The 14822-nt window shown below is 41.1% G+C and overlaps 1 protein-coding gene across 1 annotated transcript in view; it reads right to left on the bottom strand.

Annotated features, from left to right (window-relative positions):
• Positions 1-14822, bottom strand: part of DPP4 (dipeptidyl peptidase 4) — a 79848-nt gene that overhangs the window by 55964 nt on the left and 9062 nt on the right. The window contains exons 3-4 of the mRNA XM_039253452.1: positions 1287-1382; positions 803-894 (exon numbers count right to left, since the gene is read on the bottom strand). Coding sequence (XP_039109383.1) covers positions 803-894; positions 1287-1382 — 188 coding nt within the window. The remainder of the gene's footprint in view (positions 1-802; positions 895-1286; positions 1383-14822) is intronic.

A 14822-nucleotide genomic window follows, 5' to 3' on the forward strand; every position in this document is an offset into this window, starting at 1 on the left:
GACTTGGGCAATGCAATGGCCTTATCTACAGAATGGAGATAGGGACACAAGCTAGAATACTCACTATCATAGATTAAAAAGACCTTGAACCAGGACTCTACAGTAGAAACAGAAAACTGAGGGGCACTTGACCTTGCAGAGGGAGAAGTGATAGGGTTTGTTGAGTAGCTAAATATGGGGGGTCACAGAGGAATCACAGAGGATTCTGAGGATTTAAGGAAAAGAATTTCACTTTCTAGCCTAAGTGACTTGGAGGAGAGTATTATGTACCAAGATGGGGAACTCAGGAAGAGGAACACGGTGCCTCCCAGCAGTTGGCTGGGAGAGTCAAGGGGAAATAACTAGTTTAGGTTGGGATAATGAATTTAAAGTACCTGCGGGCCATGGGTGGACAGGAGCAAGCAAGCTATTAGAAATAAGAGATTTCAGTCTTGCCAGGAGGTTAGTGTTGAAGGTGTGCATTCAAGAATCAAGGCAAAAAGGAGAGCCCTGATGCTGTGGAAGTGTATGAAATTCACTGAAGGAGAGCATGCAAAGTGGGGACAGAGGCCAGCAAGTGAAGACAGAGCCCTGAGGGGCACTTACGCTGAGGAGTATGGGCAGAGGAGGAAGAATCATCAAGGGAGACTAAAAAGTAGCCAAGGCAGGGAGCATTCCAAGAAGGAGAGAAAGATCCACTGTGCCATATGCTGCAGAGAGAGTTCAACAGGATGAGAAATGATAGTACTCATGATCTGAAAGGTTATGAAAAAAATCCCCAGAATTTCCTTAAAGTATGAATGAACTATGCAATTAAACATACAAATGTACTGTTCTCCAAGAAAATGGAGCTGTTTCCGTATTCAGCATTGAAAAGCAAGATATTATTATCTTGTTTGTAGAGATAATCGTGATCTAAAGAAAGAAAATGGCCAGATCAGTATTTCAAGTTGCAATTAAATATCTTCATCCACTAAAAACTATCCAGTAAAAACTTGATGTTTACAGTCATGCAAGTACTAAAGATTTATTAAGTCAGAAAAACATTAAGTGATGGATATTACATTAGTATGCATCCACTTCCCCATCATCATTGCCAAGGTTTCCATTCACTTTTAACTTTTTATAGTACGTATCAAAGAAATACTAAGGTTTTATATTTCCCTTTGCACACTTAGGTAGAAAAAAATACCCTCCTGTCTGGTTTAACCAAAGGATAGCTTCTCAGGGCCATAAAAGTGCCCCATAATCTAACTAGAATGAACACAAGCATAAAAATGTGTCCCTTCCCCCAAAAGAGTCTTTACCTGAAATCCACCGCAAGGAGTAGAATTTCACCCTAAAAGTATTTTTTAAGTAATCAGTTAGAGTATAAGTTCTCCGACTGTCAGCTTCAGCATCATCTGTTGGTTGAAAAAAGAGCCAAATGTTCAGTAAGATGGAATAACCTAAGTTTTGGATGCAATAAGCAAATGGATCAGTGTTATATACACTGGTCACAAAATACAGGAATCCACTCACAAAATGCAAAACACATTCTGAACGATTTCAGGCTGGGTGCATGGCATGAAAATGCACTGAACTTTAAAGCATATATGAGTGGTGTGTCTCCCCGAGCTATATTAGTGCCTGTATTAATGAGCTTCCATATGAAGGTCTGGATCCATGAAATCCAATGGAAATATAATTGTAAGTACATTTTCTAGTAACCATACTTAAAGATTTTTAAGGTGAAAATAATTTTAGTAGCATATTTTATTTAGCTCAATATATTCAAAATATTATCATTTCAACATGTAATCAATATTTAAATTTTATTAATGAGATCTTTCACATTCTTTGTTTTTATACTACTCCTCTGAAACCTGGCATGTCGTCTACGATTATAGCATATCCCGAGCTGACTAGGCACACTCCTGGTCAGCAGCTACGTGTGGCCACACGGTAGATGGCACAAGGCTAGTCCGTCCTTCTTTGAGGCCTGAAAGTTCACTTCCAAGCTCTCTTGCTTTGCACAGACCTTTAAGACACACTGCCCAATTCAGCAAGCTTTGTTTCTATCATCACCTTTCCTTGAGCTTCAGGGAAGTTTTATGAAACCCTCCCTTGGATTCTGTGATACTTCATCTCTCCTCCTCACTCTCTGGCCATTATTTTTCTATCTCCTCCTTGCCTCTATTTTTCTTCATTGACCCTGAAGGCAGAAATGCCCTAATTTTCGATCTTTCAGCTTTTTGCTCCTCGCTCTCTACATTTCCCTTCCAGAGGACTCCAAACAACATGACTTTCTGGGCTTCAGGTATATTTCCCATTTAAATACATAACAACACCTGTACTCATTACCTTAGTCTTCCACACTCCAGACTCCCATTTCCAGTGCTGTGTTGGGGCTTCTTAGTGACTTGTCCATGCTAACCCCAGACCTACGTTGTGTAAGATAATTGTCTTCCTTCCAAAATAATTTTCCCTAAGGGATGTGTGTATGTGGTTTTAGATTCTGTTACTGGAGATCCCACTTCAAAGTCTGAAAATCATTTTTGATGTCTCTCTCTCTTACCATTACCTGCATCCAATTAACCTTGTTGACTCTTCCTGTGAAATCTTTCTTCCACGTATCCTGCCCTCAGTTTCTCCCAGTCCAATCCCTCCACCGCACCACTTCTGGCATGGTTTTTCCAAAATCCACTTTCATCCTGGAGACTCTTTCTTCAAAAGCCTCCACTGATTCCCTATTGCCACAGGAAGATTCCAACTCCTTAGCATGGCACTCGTGACCTCCATGGTCTGGCATAAGACGCTCCAGGATCATTTCCACTCACTCCCTTGCACGAAGCCTCTAACCTCATCACACTGATTGCCTACTAGACCCAGTACACCTACTTTGGCTTTTCTGCCTTTGCCCCTTGTCCCGAGCCTCTTCCCTGTAACATCTCCAACTGCTTCTCGGGCTGGTACAGTCCTCCACCTGCCAACGCCCTCCTCTCTCATCAAGACTTCAGTGCTGTCTCCTCTGACCTTTGCCCCAACACTAATCATTTAATAACTTCTGTTGATAACCATTTTTCCATGCCTACCAGTGTTGTGTACTCAGTGAGGCCATGTATTTGTTGAAGACAGGGCTTTGGATTTTTGTTTGCTTTTCATCAACCTTAGTACCCAGCACAGTTCCATACCATAGTGGCATACACAGGATATCATTCTACAAGCCTAACAAGCCCAATGTAATGTTCCTTCCCCAACCACAGAGTCTCCACTGATGACAAACAGAATTTTCCATATTCTCTGTTCTTTCCACACACATGCAAACACACAGTCACAAAAGCAGCCACCATCATAACTTTCCTAAAAGTGTTCTTACTCTTTTGGGGATGGAAAAGCCAGGAGCAGCTCCTCATGTTATTTTTTTACACTCTGTGGAAAGGCAATTCTCTTACAGGAAATGCTCTTTTAAAGATGTTCTTGGGGCGCCTGGGTGGCTTAGTCAGTTAAGCGTCTGACTTTCGCTTAGGTCATGATCTCACGGTTCGTGGGTTCGAGCCCTGCATCGGGCTCTGTGCTGACTGCCAGCTCAGAGCCTGGAGCCTGTTTCAGTCTGTGACTCCCTCTCTCTCTGACCCTCCCCTGCTCATGCTGTATCTCTCTCTCTCTCTCTCCTAGAAATAAATAAAACATTAAAAAAAAAAAGATGTTCTTAATCTTAAGATTTTATTTATCTGGATCTTATCTGATAGCATTGCCTTATTTCTGTATACAAAATTTTCAGCTTCAATAGTTATACTTTATTACTTTATTGATATTTTTAAGCTTCATTTTCTAAATAAGTTAAAGATTTTTTAAAAAACTGTTTTTTATTTTCAATTCAGTCTTGTATTTCACCCCTGAAAATTAGCAGAGATAGAGCAAATGGATAAAACCAGTGCTTGGAGATGCCAACTTTCCAACAGGAAGTAAAGCCTTGTGTTACAGAAAATATTTGAAACTCATATTGGACTGCAAAACCACAAATCTATAGATATATTCACTAATACTTTGAATTGTTTGTATTCAAACTATCATTCTGATACATCAAATAGCTATAAAACAAGTACTATTTGAAAAATACTACTGAGGATACATACCCTGCTATCAAGAGCTATTAGTTTAAAATGGACACAAAAGACATTCCAAAGTTAGTACAACTCCGGGTATAAATGGTTATAGACATTCACTGTCCTATATTACCTGCTGATATCTAAGTTGATCTATTAATGTAGAACAATTTACACACACACACACACTTATATTGCAGTAAACTGAATGTTTGTGTCTTCCAAAATTCACATGTTGAAATCCTAACCCCCAATGTGCTGGTATTAGGAGATGGGGCTTTTGAGAGGTGATTAGGTCATGGGGGTAGAGTTCTCATGAATGAAATTAGCGTCCTTATGCAAGTGACTCCAGAGTGCTCTCTTGCTCTTTCTGCCATATTTCCACACAGGCACAGATCCTCACTAGACACCAGACACTGCCATTGCCTTGGACTTCCCAGCCTCCAAAACTATGAGAGATAAGTATTTGTTATGTAAGCTACCCAATCTATGGTACTTTTGTTAATGCAATCTGAACATATAAATATATTATATACATATATTTATATATATAATATATATATATTCTCTCTGTGTTATATATATATAAACATATATCTGAACATATAAATATATATATAATAAAACAGTCATATCAACATAGAGCATCTTTCACTGACTCTTGATTTTGTTAAGAGAATTAGCTGAGTATTTATAACAGACTACATACAATGTTATCTCATCTCACATAATGGTATTTGCCCTGGCTTTTTAGGATAACACACTTGTATCTGGAATATTAAAATAATTGAGGCAAAATTCCCTGTGAGGTCACCTGCTTCCCAGGGTGCTATTCTTCACAGTCAAGATGCATGACTTACTGAGCACTTACCTCTCTCCTGTCTCAGACAATGCTGAGCTCGTTCACTCATCAGGCCATAGCTTTCCCAAACCCATCAACTCTACCATGTTTGGACTCCTTTCTGCTCATAATGGGCCCAGTATGATTTAAATCCATCTACTGGTGTTCCAAATATCAACACTGATGCCACACTTCTACTATGGCACAGGACATATATGAAGGGCCAGGCTGCCCTTGGTTTATATTAGGCTCACCCAGCCACTTTACCATGACCCTGTGGGCTGCCTTCCATATCCTGGCTACCCAGTCCCAGAACAGCACTGCTAAATTGGAGCAAATAGAGCAACAAATGTTCCTTGTTTTTTGCCTTGCCACTTGATAAGCAGTGCACATTGGAAGATACTTTTTGAAACATCTAGATAAGCAAGTTCTGTAAGGCATGAGTGCCAAGTCCAAGTTTTGACCTTTAGCAAGTTCATAGTTTGTTGCCAAGTTACAACCTATTCTGTCAAATGCTTACAGGACACGCTCATGTTCTTTTCCCTTGTCTACTTGCTCACTGACAGGGCACTGCTGTGGCAACAGATGAAGCTCTTTGGCTGCTTGTATGGTTTTCCTGGTGGGCCTGGGACATGCCGTTCACTTGACTTATCAGTTCAAAGCACTGTGCTAGCCAAGCAAAGCAGCTAATCATATGTTACCCATCAGTTTATAGAGAAACTCTTAGATTCATGTCTTCTTTCATTTAAAAATCAGAAACAAGGTTAACAACTTTAGGTTTTACTTTCTTGGTGAGAACAACTATTAGGTTGAACCACATGAAAATGTCATTCTTATCAGTCAAAAATGATAGAATGGCAGTAAAGTGATTCAAATGTAATAAAAAATTCTTATCAAAGTGTATGGTATCTTAATGAAGTCTTGCAGTAGGATCAAAATCATTTCAGAATTAAAGCACTTCCAAAGTGATAAGATCCAAGTGAAGAAGTAGTATAGTTCCACGGAATAGTCTTGCCTTCATCAATTGTTACCTTATGATTACAGAATATTTTGAATATTTTATATTCATGAATAGTAAACTTTTTGTCTGTATTAGACTGTGATATAGAATATATCTACTTCACAAAGACAAACTGTTTTGGTAAATAAGTGGCTAATGCGATGCAACTAAAAGAAATGTGCTCTTCACGGCTCAGAAACTCATTAAGTTGTTAAAACACAGAAAAAAGATATCTGGTTATAGAGTTCTTATGTTCCATATGGTAATCAGTTAACATTTTGTATTGATGCTAAAGAAATAAAATGAGTGTTACTTTAGAATTTGCCACAGCAAAATAGCAGCCCTGACACAGGGACAGAGGAAGCAAAATGAAGCAGCAGAAGAAGACATTGACTGGAAGGCCCTTCATACCCTGTATTATCCAGTAGCATATGTGGGCTACCACCCATGTGAATAGATCCAACAAATACCAATAAAGTGTTGGATCCCTGGTGTCTTTGAAATCAGAGAGCTTGGATGTCAGCCTAGGTCCAATTCTTGCACTGAGGCATTGGGAAAATTACTGAATCTTTCAAAACCTCAACTTTTCAGTCTATTATAAAACAAGAATATAGCATTATATAGCTCATGGGGAGGAGCCATGATTAAATGAGATAATGTATATAAAATGCTTAGCTTAGGATTTAGAATTTAGGGAACCTTCCAGATGTGCTACACTAGTGTGTGTGTGTGTGTGTGTGTGTGTGTGTATAAATTATATATACATATAATTTATAGTCAAGTTAGCTAATATTTTAGCTGTTGGTTTTAGGAGGTAGATTCCCACAATTCATCACCTACATACAATACTCAGGGCTCATTGCAGTAAGTGCCCTCCTCAATGCCCATCACGCATTCCTCCCTCTCACGCCCCACCCCCATCAACCCTCAGTTTGTTCTCTACATTTAAGAGTCTCTTATAGTATGCTATACTACTTATTGTGTTGTTTTGTTTCAAGCAGGTGCTAGGCAACAAGGATACAAACATGAATAAAGAAGTCTTTCCTCTCAAGTACCTAGCAGTGGGGCAGAGATTCGGACTTTACCTATGATAAAATACTACTTAAAGTAATAAGTTTCATTATGTTCATACCCGCAATGATCCTAGTAAGACAGCATAAGAGCGACACGTTGAGAAAACATCTAGGATAACACAATCTAATTACTTGCGAAGTGCTAATGAACATCACTTTCTCCCTTCAACAAGCCTCATGCCATCCCTAACATCCATAGTGGGAGTCAGCAGTTTATAGCATGGAGGGAAAACACTGACCTTGGTGACTTGGAGAATTTGTGAAGCATGATGTTTCTCTGATTACTAAATACGAGAAGCATGAGACTATCATCACAATTGCCAGATTCACCTCATAAGAGAAACATCCCAGGTACACGAAGTGATATCTAATAAATGCATGGCTGCTGAGCTGGAGCCCGTAGAACCTGGAAGTGCACCCTCCATGCATTTACTGTAAGATCAGATTGTCAGATGAACAAAGCTTTTAGATATATAATCACTGTATTTTCAAAAGTTTACTCTGAAAGGCCAACTAAATGGCAATATTCATATTTCCCAGAATAGCAATGGTTTGGGATAAAGGGAACAACTTAGTAGGAGGCAGGCTGTCATGACTCCAGCCTCACCTCATCCTCCCCCCACAACCTCCATATCACTCCTCTCTATCTACACTGGCCTCCTGGCTGCTCTCTAGATACATTAGCCCACTTACCACCTCAAGGACTCTGAATTTGCTGTACACTATGCCTGGAATGTTCTTGCCCTCAAATATCCCTAAGACTTCCTTTTTTACCTCTTACAGGTCTTTATTTAAGACCTGACCTCCCACCCCCTCCACAGCATTCTCTATGGCCCTTCTTACTTTATTTTCCTTCACAGTGACACCATCTACCATATATATTTTACTTATCTTGTTTACTCTCTGCCTCATTTGACAGAATGTTAACTCCATAGGGGCAGTGATTTTGTTGTGTTTGGTTTTGTTGACTGTTACATCACCACAGCCTAGAACAGTGCCTGGCATATAATAGACAGTCCCTAAGTATTTGTTGAATGAATAGAAACACAGTACAGACAGTACAAACATAGTAACATGGTTCCAAATACCAGCACATTGAACTCCAAGTGACAGTGGGAGCAGAAAGTATAGAGGTGCCTGGGTGGCTTAGTCGGTTAAGCGTCCGACTTTCGCTTAGGTCATGATCTCGCGGTTCATGGGTTCGAGCCCCGCGTCGGGCTCTGTGCTGACTGCCAGCTCAGAGCCTGGAGCCTGTTTCAGTCTGTGACTCCTTCTCTCTCTGACCCTTCCCTGCTCACGCTGTCTCTCTCTCTCCCCCCCCCCCGAAATAAAAAAAATAAAAATAAAAATAAGCCATTAAAAAAAAAAAAAAGAAAGTATAGTGCACTTGGCCAGATAAGTCTAGTTAGTGGATTGGGCAGTAGAAGAGGAGGAAGGAAATATTCCTTTTTCTTGTTGATCCTCTCAACATGTGCCCAGAAGCAGCACCTGGTCCAGCCTCTAGCACCTGTGGAATGCCCAAAACTGCCTCATCATGGCTCCCAGTGGTGCCAGAAGTGGCTGGGTGCCTTATACCCATTAGAGGTTTCTTCTGTATCTTTCTTCTTCCTCTTTGTTTCCCACCCCTAAAGATAGCACATTCCTGCAGCTACTGTCTCTGGGTTACTTCAGAATTTCTCTTTTGCTCTTTAATCTGTGTAACCAATTTTTGTATTAAATCTCACTGCTGAAACACCGAGTGTGATTTCTCTATTTGTCATGCCACTGTTATTTTAACAATGTAAAGACTTACATATTGTACCTCTAAAATAATGTCTTTTAAGGCTCTAAAAATCCATTATCTATGCCTGGGGTTGGCAACTCCTTAAGGGGCCAGATGGTAAATATTTCAGGCTTTGTGGGTCAGCCCTCTTTGTTGCAACTACTCAAATCTGCCTGTAGCCTGAAAGCAGCCACAGACAACATGTAAACGAATGGATGTGGCTGTTCTCCAATAAAACTTTATTTATAAAGACAGGTGGCCAGACTTAGCTTTTCTTTGATGACACTGTGTAGACATTCCTCAGAATTGTAAGCAACAAAAAACAGAAACAAAACTGCTCCCAAGATCAGTTGTGAAAGACAGATATCCAGATTGAAACTCTAATTGCCTTGAAACAATAAGAATATCAGCATATAAGAATATATATCAAGACTTTAATATATATGCAGAAAAGTGACAGTTGGTAGAATATTAATGTCTGAAAATTCAGGTCAAGATGAAGGTATCTACAGCCACTGGAAAAGAAGTGCAAGGCCAGAGGACTTCTTGATCTAAACTCTGCCTTCACCCCAGGAAACCCAAACAGGAAACCTGCACTAAACAGGACATCAGAGCCGCTTTATTCCTTTTTGAAATGGAAAGTGTTTGTTTGTTTGTTTGTTTATTTTCATTGTAGTCACTTCCTTTCTCCTTGTTAGGACCCTTCTGGGAATAAAGAAGACTGGCACAATAATAGTCGAAATTCATATTTATAAATAAAGGGTTTAAAATGTTTTTTAATGTTTGTTTATTTTTGAGAGAGAGAGACAGAACACAAGTGGTGGAGGGGCATCAAGAGAGGGAGACAGAATCTGAAGCAGGCTCCAGGCTCTGAGCTGTCAGCACAGAGCCTGACGTGGGGCTCAAACCCATGAACCATGAGATCATGACCCAAGCCGAAGTTGGAGGCTCAACCAACTGAGCCACCCAGGTGCCCCTATAAATAAATGCTTTTTATGCCCCATGATGTTGACTGACATTAAACCCAAGTAATCCCAGGTAATGAGACACAGTTGAAAGATGGAAACCTATTAATTATATGGATAAATGAGCCACAGGCCCATGAAACATGCAGCTATTTTAGGATAGAGCTGGTTTCTCTTGAGAAATACTCAAAAGTAGCTGCAGTGAGATATCAATGGAAGGTGCTGGTGAGGCTGTTTGCTGAGGCTGAAAGCTCTAATACTGAATTGCTGAAGAACTTTCCAGAAAGATTTATGGGCATAATCAACAAGACCAGTCTGTGATAAGTGTTTGTCTTCCAGGATATAAGGAAAAATGATCACTGGAAAACAAAACTGCCACAATAATTCCCCTTCCCTGCGTTCTGTGAGACAAGTGTTAGTATTATAGCACCTCTGGCACTGTTAAAAGAATATGTGAGTTAAAAATATATAAAGAATAAGAACTACAAATGCTTTACAGAATTATTGCAGTGTGCTGGGCTCTTCTAGGCATTGTACACTTCTCACCTCAGTTTTATAGGTAAGGAAACTGAGGTGAAGACAAGCATAGATAGTAAGCAGATTCAAGTCCCAAAGTTACCTTAGTTACAAAGCTACAAAGTGCCAAAGCTACACTTGAGCTAGGCAATATAGCTCCAAAGCCTTCTAAACACCTTAAGTATTTGGGAGGGTGGTTGCACGTGTCAGATGGTGCTGGCAGTTTTTGTGAATTGGTATAAATACATTACAAAAGTGTTCAAATTCAATGTTTGCGTTGAATCCAGATAGATAAGTTGGTAATGTAATTTGAACTTGAGGAGTTGGTAGGTTACATTAGAACATAATTTATTCTAGTGGTCCAACATCAAAGGAGGGCCAATTCTTTTTGAAAATCCCAGAATTTTCCCTCTGGACTATTACTAAAAGTGGCAACTTTATGACTTCCTGGAAAGGGGGTTGAACCATCATTTATTTTTGCGTGGTACATCCAGAAACTCATCATCTTTTCCCTGGACTCATAAAAAGGAATCAGAAAAGTAGGAACTTAATGACAAGCCTCTTTTCTTCCTTTTTTTTCATGTTTACTAGATTTAGAACATAACACAACCCTAAATAAATCAGGTCCTGCAGTACCCATTTTCAAAAAAGTATGAATTTAGCCAATGAAAAGATATAACAATTTTTCCTTTATAGCAAAAGCCACTCTAAGGGACTTCTTCCCTATGATGCTTCCCACGTCTGTGCTATTCCCCTCTGACCACTCCTTGACTGACCCTTTCCTCAGCATTTAGAGGAAGAAGTCAGCCTGCCCTGGGCCTCTAATCCTTGTCTTCTTTACCCTAAGGGACTTTGTTTTCATCTCTTCTCCCTCAGTGTCTCTTCAGTGGTTTCTTCTGCCCTGTACTTAAGCATGCACAGGTGTAGCCATCATAAAAACACTTACCTGGCCTTGCAGCTATCTCCTTACTTCTCTCCCTGTATTTATTAGCCAACGTCTCAAACAATCCACACGGGTGGCCTTCATTTTTCTCACCATCCCTCCTCATGCCTCTGGATCGATCTTTTACTACTTACACTGCACTCATTTCTCCCTCCTTATCTTCTTCAGTGCTTATTTTCTGCACCGTATGTTTTTCCAGTTAATTAAGTAATTTTATACCATTATTTAAATATGTAATCTGAATAGTCTTGTCTTAACTAGACTATAAGTAAGCTGCAAGGATGGGTTTATTTTATCTTCATCAAACAGCTGATAGCACTGTACTCTCCAAATGGATGGCTTGACTCCATATTTATGAACGTAAGTATTTTCATCAGAAGTAGAGCAACATTAAAATGTTAATCAAAAAATATGTTTTTTTGCATGAGTTTCAAGATTATTCCGTCAATTCGCCAAATATTTTCCAGGCTGTACTGGGCTGAAAAGTGTCCTCCCTAAAGTCATGTTCACCTGGAACCTCAGAATGTAACTATTTGGAAATAGGGTCTTTGCAGATGCAGTTAGTTGAAATGAGGGCACACCCTAAATCCAATGACTGGTGTCCTTGTAAGAAGGCCATGTGAAAACATACTATTGCTGACCTGGAAGACTGAGAGGGTCATGTGGAGGTGGACAGAAGAAGGCCATGTGAAGATGAAAGCAGAAATCAGAGTATTCCAGCAACAAGCCAGGGAACACCAAAGGCTGCCAATAACCACTGGAAGTCTGGAGAAAGGCAAGGAAGACTTCTTCCCGTGTGACTTCAGAATGAGCATGGCCCTACCAACACCTTGCTTTCAGATGTCTAGAATTCATAACCATAAGATGATAAGTTTCTGTTGTTTTAAGCCATGCAGCTTGTGGTAATTTGTTATGGCAGCCTGTGGAAACTAATACAAACACATTGTTCCTTGATGTTATGGGCATTTGAGATATAGGAGTGAACAAAACATGAAAAACTCTTACTCCCAGGAAGCTTACATTCAAACAGGGGGACATAGGAACAAAGAGTAAGTACATAATGCCATACGTGAGGTGGTGATAGATGCCATGGAGAAATTAAAGCAAGGAAGGGGAAAAGGAGAGTCAGGTTTGGGGAGAGCACTGTATTCAGTCATTTGGTGAGGGAGGCCCCAAGGATAAGGTGGCATTTTAGCAGAGACCTAAAGGAGGGAAGGGGATATGCAACAGACAGTCCCAGGAAAGAGGAATCATGGCAAAAGAAGATCTGCAAGTACAGAACCTCTGAGACAGGAAAGGTGCATAAGCCTCGAGGAGGGAGCAGGGGAGGAACTCAGAGGCAGAGAGGCTCAGGTCACACAGGCTCTGCGGCATCCCTATTTCCGGTGTTTACTCTGAAAGATGGAGAGTCATCAGACTGGTCTGAGAGAGGAGAATGTGATCAGGCCTCTCTTTAAAAATGGTCACTGTATCAGTTTTCTATTGTGCATAACAAATGACACAAACATAGTGACTTAATACAACACCCGCATATTAGCTCAGGGTTCTGTGGGTCAAATTCTGGAGGGGCGGTGGCGGGGAGGGCATGGCTGGATTCACTGCTCGTGGTCTCACGAAGCAAAGATCCAGGCATTAGCCAGGCTGAGCCCTCATCTGGAGGCTTTCTCTGAGGGAGGGGAGGAAGCTGCTTCCAAGATCATGCAGGTTGTTGGCAGAATTCAGTTTTACACGATTGTAGGAGTGATGTCACTGCTTCCTTGCTGGCTCCCAGCCAAGCACTGCTCTCACCTCCTAGAGTCCTCTCACATCCCTTGTCACGTGGGCCCTCCAAATCAGCAATGGTGTGAAAAATCCTTTTTGTGCCTCAAACCTCCGACTACCCTTTCTGTGAGCAGCCAGAAAAACTCTGCGTTGTTTTTTGTTTTTTTAAGGGCTCATGTGATCAGGTCAGGCCAACCTAGATAATCTCCCTTTCTTGAAGTGGACTGTGCCATAGAACATAACCTAATCCCCAGAATTAAATCCGTTGTAATCTATCCCAGAGGCTAGTATATGGGAGAAGGGGGGGACATTTAAGGAATCATTTTAGAGTTCTGTCTACCACAGTCACTTTATCTGTTGTGATGAGAATTCCCTGTAAAAAAGTTAAAGAAAAAACAATAAGGAGATTTTGTTGTAAAAATTCAGGTGAAAGGTGATGGCATCTTGGACCAGGGTGGTAGGACTGGAGGTGATGAGATACAAATTCTGAAAGAACATGATGATAGAAGTGATAGGGTTTGCTAACCAACTAGAGGTTGGATAAAAGTGGGGAGTAGAAAACTGCATGGATTTTGGCCTCGGCAACTGGAGAAATGGAATTGCTACCTGCTGAGAAGAGGTGCACTAGGGCAGGGACAGGTTTAGGGGGACTTCGGGGAAATGTTGCTTTGAGAGGCCAATAACATCCAAATGGAGAGGCTTGCTCATATATATGCACAAGGAGTTCCTGAAAGAGGTCTGGTCTAGCAATTGGGACTTTGTCAGGTTACAGACGGTGTTTAAAACCATGGGTGTATATGAAATCACCTAGTGGAAGGAAGGAAGGAGTTCTAGGATGGAGCCCTGGTTGGTTCAAGGTTAGAAGTCAGACAGGAAGACAAACTTCTAAGGAGAATGGAGGGGGCATGTGGTGAGGAAGAAAGAACACCAGGAGAAGAGTGGAAACCCAGGGGGAGGTGGAGAAGGATGACTAACTGACAGGAGAGTGAGACACAGATGGAGAAGGGGTTCTGCCATTAGCAGCACACAGGTTAGGGACCTTGAGGAGAACTGGGTTGTGTTAGTGGCAGGGTACGGTTAAGGGTAAGCCTTGTTGCAGTGGGTTTAAGACAGCCTGGGGAGAGGAACTGTGACAGAGACAACACAAAGGTGTTTGAGGAGTTCTGTGGTAAAGAGAGTAGGGAAAGGGACTGGAGGGGTGGGGAGATGGTGATTGGCAGGGACATGGCATCCAGAAAGGATTTTTCTCTTCCCTTCCCTTCCTTTCCTTTCCCTTTTCTTCTCTTCTTTTCTCATCTGAGAGGTACAACACAATTAGAGAGAAGAAAATAAGGATGCAGAGGGCAGAAGAAATAACTGAAGCCCTATTTCTAGGCAAAGAAAAAGGGGCAAAACAGGTGCCCAAAGGTGGATCTGGCCTCAGGCAGGTGCCAGGAAAGTTCACTCAGCACCCTGGGAGGGGCAAGTGCAGGTGAATGCTCAGAGGGGCTGGTGGGAACAGAGGGCAGTCTCTTCTGATGGCCTCATTAAAATAGGAAGGCCAGATGTCACCTAAGAATGAGCTTGGAGAGGGGATGTTAGGAGCTGAGAGAGAGGGGACACATTAGAGTCCACTAGGAAAGCAGGCAAGGGAGCAGGTGGGGAGCATAGGGATTTCCTGGCTTTCCAAGAACTCATTGATTCTGGGTCCTAGATGTGAGTTCCAGTACAGCCAAACCATTTTCATCTTCATCAAGTCATTACCACGCAGATTAATCTCCCCCTCTGGAGATTTAACAACAAATATTTGAGTCATCAAATCCAGACGCTATGAGGTTATTGTTTGCTTTTATTTACTTAACGTATTTTGTTTCTATGGCCATTAGTTATTTCAAATCCTACCTTCCTGGGTCAA

This window comes from Hyaena hyaena, unplaced genomic scaffold, assembly GCF_003009895.1.
Source record: "Hyaena hyaena isolate Hyena2069 unplaced genomic scaffold, ASM300989v1 scaffold_450, whole genome shotgun sequence".
NCBI lineage: Eukaryota > Metazoa > Chordata > Mammalia > Carnivora > Hyaenidae > Hyaena > Hyaena hyaena.